Consider the following 17557-nt stretch of genomic DNA (forward strand, 5'->3'; position numbering starts at 1 on the left):
TAATTATATCATTCTTTTAATTGGAAAACTTAATATCCCTCTGTTTATACTTTTGTACATTTTGATTTTTTTTTTTAAGAGCTGTTTGTTTGTTTTATAAAATTTGGCCTGAATAAGCCCCTAGAAGAGCCAGTTAATAAAATTACTCAGTATTTATGCTTCTCCCTAAAGACTGCACAGAGCAGGCAGGAGAATACACTGATAGAGGAGTGTTTGACTCTCTCAAATCCAGCACTGGATGATCCCATGTTTCTCCCACTGGAAGGCTCTGCCTAAAAAATTATAAATAAATAAAAGAGGAGACAAGAGTGGATTTGCCTGTCTGACGGAGACACATTGGAAAATGCTGCTGTTCCCTCACATCTGTGGGGTCTGTGCCAGTGCCACCCCTCTGCCCAAGAGGGGACATCCTGCACCACTCACAGAGCCAGGGAAGGGATGAAGGGAAACTGTTGGAGGGGGAAGAAGTGGAACTGGCTCTTGGAAGGAACTTTTTGCTCCCCGTGCTGTCAGACCAGTCCTTGAGTGAAGGTCACAGCTCAGCCCGAGCTCCAGACGCAGCACGGAGCGCACAAGCAGGGAGCTGCTTCCCCCGGGAGCAGGCTCTGGGGTGAGATGGAAGCTGCCAACCTCTCCCCTCTCACCTGGGCAAGGCTCCAGCGTCTGCTGAGCCCAGCCCAGGGCTGCAGGCGGGGTTTCAAGCCGGTGTGGGGGCACCGGAGGTGAGTGGGGAGCCGGCCTGGCCGTGGGTGCTGGGGGGGCTGGGGGAGCTGCTCCTCACCCCGTGCCACCCCTCTGCTCCCATGGGGTTCTAGGGGAGCTGCTCCTGGCCCTGTGCCCCCCCTCTGCTGCCCTGGGGGGCTGGGGGAGCTGCTCTTCTCCCTGTGCTACCCCTCTGCTGCCCTGGCCGTGGGTTCTGGGGGTGCTGGGGGAGCTGCTCCTCACCCCGTGCCAACCCTCTGCTCCCATGGGGTTCTAGGGGAGCTGCTCCTGGCCCTGTGCCACCCCTCTGCTGCCCTGGGGGGCTGGGGGAGCTGCTCTTCTCCCTGTGCTACCCCTCTGCTGCCCTGGCCGTGGGTTCTGAGGGTGCTGGGGGAGCTGCTCCTCACCCCATGGCACCCCTCTGCTGCCCTGGGGTGCTGGGGATGATGCTCCTCTCCCTGTGCCACCCTTCTGCTGCCATGGGGTTCTAGGGGAGCTGCTCCTGGCCCCGTGCCACCCCTCTGCTGCCATGGGGTGCTGGGGGAGATGGGGGAGCTGCTCCTCACCCCAATGGCACCCTTCTTCTGCCCTGGGGGGCTGGGGGAGCTGGGGGAGATGCTCCCTCACCCCGTGCCACCCCTCTGCTGCCATGGGGTGCTGGGGGAGCTGCTCCTCTCCCTGTGCCATCTCTCTGCTGCTCTGGCCGTGGGTTCTGAGGGTGCTGGGGGAGCTGCTCCTCACCCCATGGCACCCCTCTACTGCCCAGCCCGGCTTTGGGGCAGGTGCCAGGCTGAGGGAGCAGCTCTGCCCCAGGACCAGGCTGCGCGACAGCCGCAGAGCGTCCCCAGCACCTCCAGCACCGAGCGAAGGGCAGCAGAGGATGCTTGAGACAAACATCACCCACGAGGGCGCCCAGAGCTCACCCCGAACCGCTTTTCCTCCCAAATGCAAGGCTGAGAAGGAGCCTTTGGCTCCCTCGGGACCCTCCGGCCCCAGCTGCACCTGCAGGGATGTCCCGCGCTGCATCCGAGCCCGGCGGGATGCGGAGGTGACTCGAGGACAGCGATGCCCCGTGATTTGCTCGCTGCTGTTTGCATTCTGCTGCTTTTCTTGGCATTCAGCGACTTGAAACACAGAACACTTTGCATTTCGCTGCGAAGCGAGCTGCAGGACACAAATACACACGCGGAGAAATGGGATTTTGCGCGCTGGCTTTTCTGCCAGGAAAGAAAAGCAAATGGATAATCACTAACAATAATGTTGCACTTGCAATAAACAGTTGCTAGGGAGAAAAGCTGCTTGTGTTTCTCAGAAGGCTTCGGCAACTTTCATATTTATTGAGTATAATCTGCCTTTTGCATGATCCTCTTTGCATTCTACCACACCAATAACTTCTCTAATCGTGCCATTAGCAACTCCCTCCAAGGGCTCCTGCCACTTTCTCCTTTATTCTTTATAGGTAGATGCTCATGGCAAAGAATTTTCCCTCTTTTCCAATAATCATAGATATACTTAATATTTACCTATTTGAAACATTACCCCAAAAAAAAAAAATCAAAGTCTGGCTGAATAAACTAAGTATTTCTACTTGTGATTTATGGATTTACACATAGAAAAAAGTGAATTATTTAAAACCCGAATGGAAGTGCAGAAGAAACAAAGGGAGCTTTATCTCTCTGCCGCTGTCTTCACTGTGTTTGTGGGTTTAGGTGGTGCTGGTCATGCTCCAGTGGGTCTAGTGGGAACTTTGGATCGTGCAAAGCCTTTGTTACCATATTAGAGCTTGGGCTGATTAGGCCGGGTGTAATTGGAGTTAGGTCAGTGCGAGGTTGGCCCTGCCCCAGCAGTGATGGAGAAGCAGAGCCGGTGTTGGCACTGCAGACCGGGGCTGACCCAGCTTCCCTGATTGCTCCAGCTGCAGATTTATCCCTCCACAGAAAACTGTTAACGTAATTTTAAGATTATTTTCTTGGCTCTCATCGTACTGTAAGGAGCAGCAGCCACCTCCCGAGCCCTCTCCTGCTCCCCCTGAGCAGAGCGGGGCTCTGGAATCCAAACTGCTGCAGATCCAAGCCTTGCCCGGGCTCTTATCTGCTGTGGGCCAAATGAAAATTCATTGCTCGGAGCCTCCTGCACGCCGGAGCTCTGGTTGCTGTCTCAGCCCCTGTGTTGTGGCTGAGAACCATCTGGAGTAAATCAAATGAAATAAAACCTCTATTAACTGAACCTTAAATATCCCGAGCTCGCCGTTATCACGGTCAAACACCCTGACATTGCAAAAACCTCTTTGCTCGGTGCAAATCTCTGTCTCCCGCTTTTCCTCGGCGTTGTCACTGCCCTCGGGAAGGGACACCGAGCTGATTCCGTCCTGAAATATTCCACAGCAAGTTTTGATGCAGCACAATTGGGGAAGATGACCAAAGCTCAGACAGTGGCAGGATCAGGGTCCGGCTACAGAGCGAACCCTTAAATCCCAAAAGCATCACTGGGCATCGTGGTCTTGGTAGCAGCACTTTCCAAAAAAACGAAAACAAGCAGTGAAAAAACAATTTGATTTGTCTATAGAATAACCGAGATTATTACAGATGAGGAGCGGTGGGGAGCTACTGTCCAAGGAGCATTTCAGTGGAAAGAATTCGGGTTGTGCTGTCAGAGGAAAATGCGGGTTTTTAATAAAAGTCAATCTTTTACATGGCACAAAATCCCTTATGACAGACAACAGAAAAACCTTCCCTGAAGTGCTTCTTCCCCAAAAATCTCTGCAAGCAGCCACCTCAGAGTTGCAGACTTTTAAAATTTTTTATATCTTAAAGAGTACAAATGAAGTTGCTTAAAATGTATTTTGTAAGTGCGCAGGCAAAGGTAATTATTATATTAGAATGAGGGTTATTATCCAGAGGGAAATTAAGGAAACAAGGCAGTGTTGGATATTTCTAACGACCTGATATATGCAGAAAGATGGAAAGTTATATTAACAGGGATAGAGGAGTTGGAGATTCTTCTCCTCTCTGATTTCTGAGAGTCTGTGCTAAATAAATCTGTAAAAGAAGCCACATGTATTTAATTTCATCATTTTCTAAACGAGCATCTTTCCACCATCTGTTACGTTCTAAAGTATGATTTATTATTCTTGTTTCAGCTCTCAGTGCAAATACATTTAAACACACGAATAAAAATCGTTGCCCTGCTTAAAACGACCTGGAGCCCACACAATCGACAGAGGAATTAGGAGCATCCAAATAAATTCCCCACCCCTGCGGACCGTGGCGGGGACGCCGATGGCGTTCACTCCCGGGCTAATATCAGCTCGAAATGCAATCAGAGGAATTGCGAACGCCCTGAAAGAACCCTGAATGTAATTAAATAAAAGGGGTGGGGGGTGAAAAAAAATCCCTGTAACCTTGGAGGGCTGGCTGGAATCCGGGGTGGAATGTGCTCCCCACTCACGCTCCACGCCGTGGGTGAGAGCGCAGGGATGGATGGAGGGATGGAAAAATCACGTTTGGGCTGAGGATTTTCTCGCTCTCTCCAGATTCCTGCGGGGATCCCCGCGGCTTTGGCAGCAGCCAGCCCTGAGCTCACGGCCAGCACGGCCGGCCAGGGATTCGGGAGGCAGCGCGGGGTGTCCCTGCCTGGAGCTCCGAGCTCCGCATCCCGGCCAGATAATAACCCAGCGGGCAGAGCTCAGCCGAGCCCCAAACGGCCGCACAGTCTCTCCCCGACTTCGTTCTACCGCGTAAAAATAATAAAAGTCCTCAATCTCACTTCAACAATTTTTTTTTTCTGGGAAACAAATAGGAAAAATTAAATTTTCTTTGAAGAAATGGGGGTCGAGAGGTAAAGAAATCAGCCGGCTGATCTCACGGGGTCTGGCACCCTCACAACCAATTTGTACCAAGTCTGAGGTTGTAGCTCAAAAGCTGTTTATTGATCGGTTTATTACAGCGCCCGGGATAATAAAAAAGAGATGGGAAATTAGGGGAGAAGAACGGCAGTCGCGAAGCTGCGATCATTCGGGGACTCGGGATAGATTTGGAAAATAAAACGTTGAATAGGAAAAAATAACTGACAGAAGAGAATTGTAATTGTGGAATTGCATCCAGCGTTGGACACATCTCCACATCGCGAATGGGCTGCATAAATAACAGGATTTTTATAGGAGCTGTCTTTGGGCACGGGACAATTCCGTGTGTTTCGTGTATCCCTCATTCCCTCTGCATTTCCAAGACCGATGGAAGGCAGTGGGCGAAACACCGAGAACGAATATATCTGAAAATTGATAAATAAAAATAAAACGCGCCCGTGAAAATAAATCTCTCCACTTGTTTGTGCGGGAAGGTGGGGACACTCTGGGAATAATCGGGTGCTCCAATCTAAGCCAAAGCAGGAGCTTTGAGTCTCTGCACACATCATTTCCCTGGCCGAGGTGAATCATGTTGGTTTATTCATCGCCCAGACAGGCAGGGAGGTGTGTGCGATTATTGGGAATCCCTGCAACAAGTTCGATGGAAACCGTTTGCAAACAGAGAGTCCCGGGGAGAGGGGGGGGGGAAATAAATAAATAAACAAATGTCACCCCTGACTTTCTCCCTCTCTGGGGAGTCTCGGGGGTTCGTCCCTCTGCCCTCGGGGTGTGGGGGACGGGGAGGGACGGTGGCACCGAGGCCAAACCCTAAAGTATTTTGCCCACATCTTTTCCACTAGTGGTTTTGGGGGTCCTGCGGCGGCTCCAGCAGGTGCCCGGGGGTTCTCTCAGCTGGGCCCGATCCTGCGCTTTGGGGGAACAACTTTGAGGGGAGCAGGGTCCGGAACTGGTCTCCAGGACACAGCGGGACCCTCCGGGGTCCGGGCTCGCAGGGCAGCCCCAAAATTCCGCACTTCTTATCAGCCAGGGGCCGTGCATCACCTCCGAAATCCCCGTCTCCAAGGGTCCTCTTGGTCGCCAGTTCTCTGCGTGTAAATTTAACCTCTCTACCAGCGCTTTCCTCCCTCGAACCTTCCCCTTGTGTTTATTTAAAAAGTCATTACCTTGAGGGGGGGAAAAAAATTGTTTTCAATCCTTAAGGGCAAAACTGTTAATTGCTTTGAGCAGGAAGACATCTGATCTCTCCCAGCTATCCCCTGCCTCTTGCCAAGCAGAACAAATATCTGCTGGTAAATCAAATACCTGCGCAGAGAGAGGGAGAGCACAACCCTGGGCGGGTGCGACAGGAGACGCCGGCGTTGTGCAACCAGCGCGGCTCCTTGAGCTCTCGCTGTCCCAACGAGCGGATGGCACCGGGGACCATTGTCGGGTGACACAGGGGACAATTACAACGCGTGGTTGCACTCGGTGCGGCTCGGCTCCACGGCACGGAGCCCCCAGGGCTGTGCGGGACGCGTCCCCCCGGAGGATGCTCGGGGAAGGGTCCCCTCGCACGGCGCTCGGAGCTGGCTCGGCAGCCAAGAGCTGCCAGCCAAAACGGCTGCGGGAGTCAGAGGTGGATCTAGATGGAGGCGTCGGTAACCAGCCCTGATCCCTCGGAAGCTCTGATGTTCAGCTCGCTTTAATTCCTTTCTAGCGTCTGGAGATAAACGCGTATTACTGTTAATGCAACGCCTTGCTCTTGGCTCCGGGTCTCATCTGGGGCAAGGCGATGAAACCATAATCTCCCAGCCTCTGACACATCAAACATTCCCTCGGTGTACACCTCGTTTCGGGGCAAAACTTACACTTGATGCACACTCTGATTCCATTTTCCCGCCTTTCTTTTTCCGGTCAAATCGGGAGCCTTATCTTCCTTCTCTGAAGGATGTCCACACGCCAGCCGGGCGGGGGGTCGTTAAACAAAAAAAACCCCTTCCTGTCTCTAGAAAACGGATTATTAACCAAATCGATCATAAAAGGAGGGGAAATGCTCGTGAGGTTTTCCCTCCCGGAGAATAAACTCTCTCCCCATTGCCCGCGGGCGTTTTGTCCTCCCGAGGTGTCTGTGAGGGACAGGGGCCGGTGTTTTACGGGACTGGGGACACAGGACATCGTTGGTGTAATGCTCCCAGTGAGTTCCCTCCTGATTTACACCGATAAGGGCAGGGAGAGGGTGTCGGACAGCCCCCTGCCCCAAATCCAGCATCCCCGGCTGTCCCAGCCCAGCGATGCTGCGGAATTCCGTGGCGGGGATGCTGCTCCCGGCTCATGGATGCAGGAGCGAGGATGCTGCGGCAGTGCCGGCCCGACACCTCCCTCCGCCTCCAGGCTGGGAAAAGCGAGGCGGGGGTGGGCTCAGGGGCAGGCTGGAGCCCGGGGGAGGCAGAGGGGGAGGCGGAGGGGAAGGCGGAGCTGGCCGGGACGGGCCGTCGCTGCTGCTGCTGCTGCTGCTGCTGCTGCTGCTGGAGCCGGTCAAACTGCACAGCCACTTCCCCCAGGAGCTTCCCTTTCATCTCCCCGCTCCTGGCGCCTGCAAAACAGCCTCAGTTTGTCTGCAGCGTCTCTCTTCCCCCTGCGCTCCCTCCCTCCCCGCCCCGCTCCAGCTGAGAGCCCCAGGACAGGCCCCGGCTCACGGGGCTGATGCTGCGGGAGGGCGAGGGAGAGGCAGAGGGCCACGGGGGGCTGGGGGCTTTCTGGGCATCCCTGGAACTCGGCCACCCCCAGAACTGGCCCGGTTCCGCGGAGCCCCCCCCGGCCTGGGGTCCCAGCGGGGTCACAAAGGGGAGCCCGGCGCGGGGGAAAGCCCACGGACTCCCGTCGTTTTTCCTCGGGTTGGGAGAATTTCCTGCTAGTCTGAGGCTGGGCGGCCGCTCTGGGATCCTGGGTAGGGGGCAAAGCTTTAATTCCTTGAAATTTCTGTCTCCGAACCCTGTCTCGGCGAGGGTTCCGTGCGGACATTCGGTACCGCGTGGGACTTCAGCCTCTGATGCTTGACTGACAGCAGGAGGATGAAGGAAGAGAGGGGTGAGAGAGAAGAGAAATCTCTAAATTCAGCCTTTAGACAGAAAATGCTCCAATTTCGCGATGGAAGGGGTGAGAGAGAAGAGAAATCTCTAAATTCAGCCTTTAGACAGAAAATGCTCCAATTTCGCGATGGAAGGGGTGAGAGAGAAGAGAAATCTCTAAATTCAGCCTTTAGACAGAAAATGCTCCAATTTCGCGATGGACTGAGGCTGAAGAGGGAAAACACCATGAGCAAACCCTGCCATGCTTTGCTATCCCAGGCGCCTCTGGAGCACCCAAAATTCATCCAGACCAGTCTGGATGAGCCAACCTGTGCTCAGAGATCCGACAGCAGCTTGTCCCTTGGTCCCTTTTTCCCTCCGGCCTCCCAAGGGATGGCAGCTTGCAGGAGCCTCTCCAAGCCCACGGGGACGCAGCTGGCACACCCGGGCCACAAGCGGGCACCTGGGGAGAGAACCAGCACCCAAGGGACGTGCTCAATGTCACCACGACCCCGAGCTGCCGTTCCCCAGGCGCCCTTCCAGCGGGCATTGGCTGTGGGGGCGCGGTGCAATTATCTGCGGCATTTTCAGCAGCCCCACAATGGCTTTCCACGGGCGCTGCATTGTCCCCGACACACCGGCATTGTTCCTGCGTGTCCATCAATTCTCATTTACTTGTCACGGTGCAGGAAGCGTGGAGAAGGGAAAGGAGGGGGAAGGAGGGGGGAGAAGAGGGACGAAGTCAACCCCACTGCAGCAGCTGAGCTTTGCAAGGCCGGGGCTGCCTGGCTGCTGCCTCTGTGAGTGTTTCCCGGCAAAGAGATGGGTTTTGTGGGGACGGAGAAGTGACAAACTGGGCAAGAGCAGGAGGAGAAGTGGCATCAGTTTGTGGCATTATTCTCATCCTCGGAGAAAAGCCCTGATCGGGGGCTCTGCCGGCTGAAATGTTGCAGCCAGGCCGGCTGGACCGAGGCAGAGGAAAGCATCGCTTCTCTTGGCAGATCTTTAATCCTTAACCCATCGAGGTGTGCAGTAACACCGCCAGCAATCAGCAATGAGGGTGCAAACCCTGCTATTAGTGCCGCTGCTGAGTGGGGTTTTGTAACACGGCTTCTCGTACACCTCCTCCCACGCTCCTTCCCACGCGGCCATCCCGTGCCCCGCTCCCAATTTGCTCTCCCTGGCACCGGGAGCGATCTTATCAGGGCTGGGGCCGCTCGGTGTTCGGTGCTGAGCAGTGGGGAGGGATGGGCAGGGCCGTAAAGGGGTCCCTGGGTTCTGAAAAAGAGAGGTTTGTCTAATTTGTACAGAAAATAATGGGGATAAGTCATTTTGTATCCTTTAAATCCTCTTGGTTTTGGGACAGAGAGTGCCCCCAGCACAGGGCGCTCCCTACACCCCATCCCCGGGCTGGGAACTCGCAGTTTGCAGGGCTGGGGACTTCCAAGGCTGCTCCATGAGCTGGCAGGGAAATCAGGAGTTCGAATCGAGCAAAAGAAGAGCTGGTTAAACCCTCCGTGTGTTATGGAGGGGATCTATCCGAACGTTCGTGGTCAGAGCCCTGCAGGACCGAGCAGCTTCGAGCTGCCCCCGAGTTCGGGGGCTTGGGGAGAGGAGTTGTGCCTGTCGTCTTCTCAGTGGTTTTTAGTGGCTCTAAAAATGGCCCTCACTTGTAAATTGTAACACCAAAACAGCTCCCAAGCCCTGCGCACCCTGGACGTTAAAAACAAAAGAAAACAAAACCAACAAAACCAAACAAACTAAACACCTGAGAAAGTTGCGGGCACAGCATGAAATAACGCCCGGCGCAATATTAAAATAATTATGAAAAGAACAATATGTATTCGCTTTTATGCGCGCTATAATTATAAAAGCTTTTTACAGGACACTCTTTATTCATACCACTGGTAGGAAGTCAAAAAGTGAGAGAATCGCTTTCATAGTACTGGTTTGATATGACTTTTAATTAAGGGCTGCGTGCCCCTAATTTATTAAAGCTCATCTTTTCATCACGTGTATAATTGACGCTGGAAAAAAAAAAATTACAGATCTAACCTCTGCAGAGTGGTTTTGCCCGACTTGGGTCCTGCTGCCGTGGAAACGCAAACAAGAAAAAAAAATGGGATAAAAAAACCAGCGGCGAGCGTTTCTCCGGGGGTCTGCATCCCGTTTCCTTCATCCCGAATCGCGAATCCCACATCCCGCATCCCGCATCCCCAGACCCCGCTCCTTCGGGAAAGGGACGCGATTTTTGGGGAGATGGAAGGAAGGGGGGTGCAGACCCCGCTCCGGGAGGGTCGGGGGACGGCGATGAGCCGGGATGAGCCCGGGGGTGCCGCGGTGAGCCCGGGGTGCCCCGGGAGGAGCGGAGCCGGGGGGGCAGAGCCGCGTTCCTCTGAAGCTCCCTCTTCGCCTCATCATCATCAGCCTTAATTACCGCGGCGGGTTTTTTTATTTTTTTTTTTTTTTTTCCTTCCCCTGGCTTTGCTGTGATTACAGCCCTGCACGGCTCCTCGGCGGGCCGCCCGTGTCATTAACCCCGTGTCATTAATTGCGACCGGGCCGGGGGTGTGGGGGGGGGAGGGGGCGGCCGGGGAACTCCCCGAGAGCGGCGCCGGCTGGGCCCGCCCCCGCTCCTCGCTCTCACCCAATGGGAGGCCGCCTCTCTCGACGTCACGCGGCACGGCGGGCGCTGATTGGGCGGCGGGGCGGCTCCCCCGCTCGCCCAAGGAGGACAGCGGCGGGGAGCCCCAGAGGGGGAAAAGGGGGGCGGCCGGGCCCGCTCGCCGCACTCGCCGGGCAGCGCCAGCTCCGCCGCACCGCCATGGCTTCCCCTCACAAGGCCAAGGACGTCTTCTCCTCCGACGAGGAGGGCGCGGCGGCCGGCGCCGAGGAGCACCACAAAGTGAAGGTGTCGAGCCTGCCGTTCAGCGTGGAAGCGCTCATGTCCGACAAGAAGCCGCCCCCCAAGGAGCCGCCGCTGCCCGCGGCCGGCGGCAGCGCGGACGGCGCGGCCGTGGGCACCTCCAGGAACCTGCTGCTGGCGGGCCACGGCTCCCGGGAGGCGCACAGCCCGCCCGGGGCGCTTACAAAAACCTTCGACACCGCCTCGGTCAAGTCGGAGAACTCGGAGGACGGCTCGTCCTGGATCCCCTCGGAGGCCGGGAGATATTCCCCGCCGCCAAGTGAGTGCGCCGGGGGCGGGCGGGATGCGCCGCAGCACGGAGACGCGTACATGTACATCCCGTGTTTTGTATCCGATGCTCCCGTCCGCGGGCCCGGTTGGATGGGGCCCTGAGCGAGCTGGTCTAGGGGAAGGTGTCGCTGCCGATGGATTTGAGATCCTTTCCAAGCTAAAATATTCTGCGATTCCGCTGTACTTTTATAGGGATTCATACGCGTGTCGTATTCCCGTATGTTACATATATGTTATATAATTATTATAGTATATTGATATTATTATGTGTTTATAGAGTTAAATGTTCCTATACATGACTACGCGCATGTATATGAATATAAACCGCTTTCAAAGCCTTAGAAAGATCAGAAATCACCAGGGAGCAGCTCCTGTCCCGACTCGAGGCCCCCTGGCAGCCACTTCGTCCATTTATGTTATCCCCTTGCGACAACAAATCGCAATCCCCTGCGATTTCTCCCCGTGCCTTTCTCCCACCCGCGGTGCGCTGCAATCTCTTGAACTCGGGAATTCTCCTTTCTAACCTGGAGCTGGCTCCCGGCGCGGGCTCTGTCCCTCCATCCCTGGCTCCGGAGCTTGTCAGAGCTCCCCGAACTGCTCCTGACCCCTTTGTGTCCCCCCCCCCGATCCCTCCCGACGCCGTCCCCCGCCTTAGGGACCCTCGGTGCGGAGGTGACAGATCACCCCTGAAACGCCCCTGGCAGTCCGAGCCGCCTTTCGCTTTCGGGGCCATACCTTACAAAATAAACGGGGAAAAAATTTGCTTTTTAGGGATTTAAAACCCCCCAAAGATCGTTCAGAGAAGGGGAAGGAGCATCCCTGCCTCGCGGTGGCCGCACACCTGTGCCAGGGTTTGTCCGCTCTCCTCCGCGCATCCCAAACTTCCCTGGTGGAAATTAAATCCTCTGCTTTATTTAAGTTAGAGACTTAACAGGCGTGAACTGGCTCACGGAATTTACTCCTCAGTCTAATATTGCGAGAGGAAAGTTTAGTGTTGTTACAGCTTTCCTTATATTTTTTTTCTTTTAACAATAATTTCGATTTGGCTTTCATCCACTTCCTTTGTCTTATGATAACCCCGAATTAATTTGATTTCTATCGTGCTGGGAGAGGGCAGGAGGAAGGCATTCCCTCTGTAGCTCCAGTTTTTCATTTTCATGTACCCTCAAATGTGCTGGAAAGAAAAACACAGAAAAAAAAGTGTGTGCCCCTACTTGGACCCCTTCTCTAAATCTGCCCAAAACCCCAGACTTAGACACGGCCTAATAATCTCCCTCTATATTTTTTTCTCCTTCGAAATTCCTCCTCTTTCTCTTTGAAAATTGTTTCTTCTCGGGATCGGCAAAAGAGTTTTGTGTAGGATTTCGGTAGCTGGAAGTTCCCGTGACTTCAGAGGGATTTGGGGAGAAAACTGAGGATCAGGGAGGGGAAAGTCCTTCGGCCTCGACCCTTTTCCTCATTTCCCACCTCGGCAGGAGGCAATGAGCGATTTTCCCGCAGGAAAACCGCCTGTCCATGGGAGTTTTGACATTAAAAACAGCCCCTCGATTTATTATTATCAATATTAATATTACGGGTGGGATGAGCTGGGGGAAATGCTGGAAAAGTTCGAATTTTGAGGAACACGGAGAGGGAACCCTGTCCAAATTATGGGGGTTTTTTGTCCGATATTGGGCTGGAAAAGGAGGATAAAGAGAAAAAAACCCCCAGCGAAACAAATCAGTGAGGGGGAACAAATCAGTCTGGGGACTGGCACGGGACAAACGCAATCCCGGGTCCCTGCTGCTCCTCGGAGCCTGGCAGTTCCCTGGGAAGCAGCCTGGGAACGCCGGGCTGTCTCCTGGAGGGAATATTTCCCGGGGTTTCATGGACTATTTCCCGGGAATTCGTGGAATATTTCCCGGGATTTCATGGAGTATTTCCCGGGAGAAGCGCGTTTCTGTTTCTGTTCCTGGAGCCGGGGCGGGTCGGGCTCACCCCAGGGCCGCTGGGACAGGGAGCCACGGGCACCCCAAAACCTGTCCCAGTCCTGGGAGGGCTTCGCCGTGGGGAGAGAAAGGAGCTGGGTGTAAAACCAGCGTGGAACAACGCAGGGAGCGGCAGGGAGTCAGGGTCGGTGTGCTGCAGTTTGGATTTAGTGCAGTTTGAGAAGGGAATCAGCTGTCACGGTGAGCACCTGAATTATTAAAATGCCCTGGTGGGGTCACAGGCCAGCATTTGAAAAGTTGTTTCCTAGAAGAGCTTTATTACTCTAGAGGAAGAACAATAAGAAAAGTTTAACTTTTTCTGCTGCGTTTTCTCCCTCCCCTTTCTGAACTTTAGAACAAATTCCCTCGTGGGATTTTTTTAAATTACATGCTTAAACAGCTTCTTAGTCTGGCTTATTTTAAAAAATAAAAGAGAAAAGTGAAACGAGTACAGAAAACCCAAAAGTGCAAATACCGACAAGACACCACCACAATGTGAACCAAATTCAGCAGCCTGGGTGTCACTGCTGTGTCCAGCCAGGGTGACTTGTCCTGTGCCCCGAAGTGAGCAAATCACAGCCAAATTACCGAGCTTTTGAAGTCGGCCGCCTGCTTTTTAGTTATTCTTTAGATTGCAAAATTATTAGTGAAGTGCTAAATTCATCTAAAGGCAAGTCAGCGCTCTGCCATCCCGGGAATATTGCCTAACCTGGCTGGGGTTTAAGGCAGGCACAAAAGGTGGTGGATTTTCTGGCTTTTATTGGCTACAAAGTGCTGAAGTTTTTTCTGGGTTTTGGTTAATTTTTTAATTGGCAAATGTTATAAAAGCTGAATGTTGAATTAAAAGAGCGCTGCTTTCTTTTTTGAGCTTGCTGGGTTTTTATACTGGTTGATAATCAGAAAACATCCACTGAAAATCAAAATTAATAATCAGAGGAAAAACTTGATTTGGAAGAAAAAAAATAGCAAGAAAAAATGTCCAGTGAGTGAAACCACAAAAGCTGTCAGACCTTCTTCAGCTGTCACTTGTTGTGCTTAGTGGGGAAATCCTGGAGCAGGGCTGGGCTCTCCTCTTACCTCACTGTAATTTTGGGAATCTCCTGCTTTTGTGGCATTTGTGCTTTCCTGGAGCTGTGCAGGCAGTTGGTTTGTGTGCTCTAGACCCCTGTGAAGTGAATCCCAAAGCGACCTGTGAATTCTCTGTCCCCTTTGGAACGGCTGAGGCAAAATCTCCCTTCCATCTGCTGAAGTGCCGTGAATTTAAGTTTGGGCAGGAAAAGATTTGCAAAGCCCCTTGGTAAAGGATGCCGTGTTCGGAGGGGACCCTTGGGACACCCAGCAGAGCTCCGGGGTGTCCCTGCTGCTGTGCTAACCCCTCTCCCTTCCTTGCAGGACACCTGAGCCCCACTGCCTGCACCCTGAGGAAGCACAAGACGAACAGGAAGCCGCGGACCCCGTTCACCACCTCCCAGCTGCTGGCTCTGGAGCGCAAGTTCCGCCAGAAGCAGTACCTGTCCATCGCCGAGAGAGCCGAGTTCTCCAGCTCCCTCAACCTCACAGAGACCCAGGTCAAAATCTGGTTCCAGAATCGGAGGGCCAAGGCCAAGAGACTGCAGGAGGCCGAGCTGGAGAAGCTCAAAATGGCAGCCAAGCCCATGTTGCCGTCGGGGTTCAGCCTCCCTTTCCCCATCAACTCCCCCATCCAGGCTGCCTCCCTGTACGGCACATCCTACCCTTTTCACAGACCTGTGCTCCCCATCCCGCCCGTCGGACTCTACGCCACTCCCGTTGGATACAGCATGTACCACTTATCCTAAGATCCGACAGACAGAGCCTCAGACAGACAGACAGACAGACAGACTTCCAAGTGGATCCTGTCCAGCCCCGAGAAGGCAGAACCCCAACCAGTGCTGGCCATTCTTTCTGCACGCTTCTATCTGGCATCCTGAGTTGTCTGGGAGTTTGCTACGGGTTGGGCGTCTCCTGAGGGTGCTCTGAGCACTCAGAGTCTGCTCCTCAAAGCAAAAAAAAAAAAAAAAAAAAAAAAAAAAAAGGCATAAAAACCAACAAAAAAATCATTTGTGAGTAAATGTAGGGGTTTTATCCAGTGCAAGTAAAACTAGGTTAAAAAAGAGTGGGTGAAAAAGCAAATTTATCATACGGAGGCAGAAATTCCCTGACACCTTCCTCCTGGCGGGGCCCAACACGGGTTTAGAATAAGAGGGGTGAGTGCCCTGGGGCCACGCTCTAAGTTACCATCACCTCACCTGGGGGCAAGGGGGAGGGAAATAAAAAGGTCTAATGGAAGTTTTGTTGTTTGGTTGTTTTTTTGAAGACAGCAGAGCCCGTAGCTAGAGACGTGTAAATAGAAACTAGAGCCGGTAGAGTCTCAGTGAAGTTCAGAGCCAGCAAATTCCTGCATTTCTCGGGGGAGGGCAAAGTTTTGCATCCCAAACCTCGGCGAGAGCAGGGCCCCTAAATGTAGAGCCCAGCTTTCCCCAGCGTGGCTCCTGTAATGCCTTTCTGTGTATAAATAGCTTCAGCCTTTGTAAAGCACTGGCAGGGGAGGTGAAGAGCAAGGGAGGGTTCTTAACAGGCTGGTTTTTATCTCTTCCTATTGGCATGCTTAGAAATTTTTGGCTGCAGCCAGGTAATCTTGGCTCTGCAGTGCTCTTGGAAAAGCAGGAGAGAGGGGAAAAAGACCTGGGTTGTTCCCATAAAGGATTGTTGAACCCTTGTGGGGGATGTTGTGGGGTTTTTGTTATTTGTGTTTGCCACAGCCTGTGTTAAAGAGAAGAACCCCCTGAGTTTTCCTCCATTCTGAGGGTGCCAATAGAAGTGACTCGTGCTTGAAGCCCTTCTAAAGAGAGATCCGGGTGTCACAATCAGCCCCACGAGCAGGACAGTGAGGTGATAGAGACTGTGTGACCTGCCTGTCCCCGTGGGAGCTCTGGCAGCAGCTTCCCCAGGCTTCTCCTTGTAACTCTTGTATTATTTGTATTACTCTTGCTAAACTTTATGAGGAAGTTACTCCCAAGGCTGTGGAGCACTGAAGTCAGAGCTTCTTCTGGATTTATTTTCTTAGCATGCTGTTGTGGAGGAAAGAAATGAAACAAACAAAAAAAAAATCAGAAAAAAATGGAAAGAAAAGAAAAAAAAAAAAAAGCCACGAGGTTTTGCTGGTTTTGGTTTGTTTTGATCCAGGCATTGATGCTGCCTGGGACCCACTATAGATGAACTTCCTCTCTCCCTTCCCCTCACCCCGATCTCCCATTATAGGAGAATCCCTTTGAAAGGGATGCCTTGTACAATTTTATATATTTTATTGAAGATTTATTATTTCTTATCTCTTATTTCGAATTAAATTAAAAAAGAAAAAACATGTTTAATCGCGTGTGGGTCTGTTAGTGTTTGGAGTCCTTTGAAAGGTGCCTTCTCTCCGTGTGTGTTTTGCACCGCTGGGTCAAGTTCAAAGGAATGTTTAGGTTGCCTTTATGATTATTTCCCCTTTCTCAATCTGATTTAAAGCCAAATTTGCAGCGCATGAAGGTGAATTGCAAGTCAACATTTCGGAGTCAAAAGCCAAAGCTTTTATGAGGCTTCCTTGTTTTTAACAACCTGTTTTAGGCGCCTCTGTTCTTTACAACGCCGTGCTCTGCTGATGTTTCCATCACTTTCAGCTCGTGTGCCTTTCCCTTTCCTTGGGGGCTCTCAGCTCTGCGCTTTAGGGGGAGACGGATCTCAACTCCCCAAGGATTTTGGGGGAATTTGGGACAGGCAAAACCTGGCGGGGCCCTGCAGTGCTCCAGCTGCATTTCAGGGCACCAGCGTGCTGTGCCGTGCCACGGCTTTGGGGCCAGGCTGGGGGAGCAGGTGCTGGAACACCCTTCCCTGGCCAGGGATCAGAGGAGCCGAGGGGACCTCGGCACACCCGAGTGCCACCGCATGGAAATGTCACAGGAGGGCTGTTGAGGTTAGGAGGGGGCCCGGGGACAAACCAGGTGTGTTTGCCCCCTGCCCAGATGTGTTTGCCCCCTTCCCAGATGTGTTTGCCTCCTGCCTAGGTGTCTTTTCCCCTTGCCCAGGTGTCTTTTCCCCCTCACCAGGTGCCTTTTCCCCCTAACCAGATGTCTTTTGTCCCTGACCAGATGTCTTTGCCCCCTGCCCAGGTGTGTTTGCCCCTCTGGGTCTTCCCCCAGCTCCGGGCGTGCGGCTCCCGGCAGTGCCGCTGGAACACCGGGAATTGTCCCGTCCCGTCCCGCAGGCTCCCAGCCGCATCCCGGCTGCCTCAGCATCCCTCCGGATCGGGTGGAAGGCTCGGGGAATGCGGCGCTCGGCCAGGCGGGCTGCGGGGCGGGGGTGCGGAGCGCAGCGACCCGCGGAGCTCGCCCTGCTCACCCTCTCCCGACTCCCAGAAAAACCCTGGGGACCCCCTCGCTTCGTAAATGCAGGGAGCAGAGCCGGGGCAGAGCCCAGTCTCCACGCAGGCTCTTCAAATTAGAATTTACCGCCGCGTAAAAACGGGAAAAAAACCTTTTTTTCCCCCGACTGCCTTTTCCCGAAGCATCCCCCCCGAGATCCAGGGCACGGCGAACTCCCCCCGGCCCTGCCCTTTCCAGGCCGCTTGTCCCGAGTGCTCCCTTAGCCGGGCTGGGCTATAAATAAACCAGCGGTGTTTTTGAACCTTCGGTATAAATCAGCTGTGTCAGGGATTACAGCTAAATCTTTTTGCTGGAAATTCTTTGAGCGCGGGAGCTTTGCGTGTGTTATGATAGATCCC

The 17557-nt window shown here is 53.4% G+C and overlaps 1 protein-coding gene across 1 annotated transcript; it reads left to right on the forward strand.

Annotated features, from left to right (window-relative positions):
* Positions 1 to 10357: 10357 nt before the first annotated feature.
* On the forward strand, positions 10358 to 16161 carry MSX2 (msh homeobox 2). Its single transcript, XM_041397990.1, has 2 exons — positions 10358 to 10799; positions 14170 to 16161. Exons 1-2 carry the CDS (start codon positions 10439 to 10441, stop codon positions 14592 to 14594), a joined length of 786 nt encoding a protein of 261 aa, XP_041253924.1. The 5' UTR covers positions 10358 to 10438; the 3' UTR covers positions 14595 to 16161.
* Positions 16162 to 17557: the final 1396 nt, after the last annotated feature.

The sequence above is a fragment of the Onychostruthus taczanowskii genome, unplaced genomic scaffold (assembly GCF_017590055.1).
Source record: "Onychostruthus taczanowskii isolate IOZ18803 unplaced genomic scaffold, ASM1759005v1 scaffold14, whole genome shotgun sequence".
In the NCBI taxonomy this organism is placed as follows: domain Eukaryota; kingdom Metazoa; phylum Chordata; class Aves; order Passeriformes; family Passeridae; genus Onychostruthus; species Onychostruthus taczanowskii.

Excerpts from the sequence above, each read along its gene's own strand:
- MSX2 (XM_041397990.1), top strand. The coding sequence starts at position 10,439 with ATGGCTTCCCCTCACAAGGCCAAGGACGTCTTCTCCTCCGACGAGGAG. Across the intron at positions 10,800-14,169 it reads GAGATATTCCCCGCCGCCAA|GACACCTGAGCCCCACTGCC; the intron begins GTGAGTGCGCCG and ends CCTTCCTTGCAG.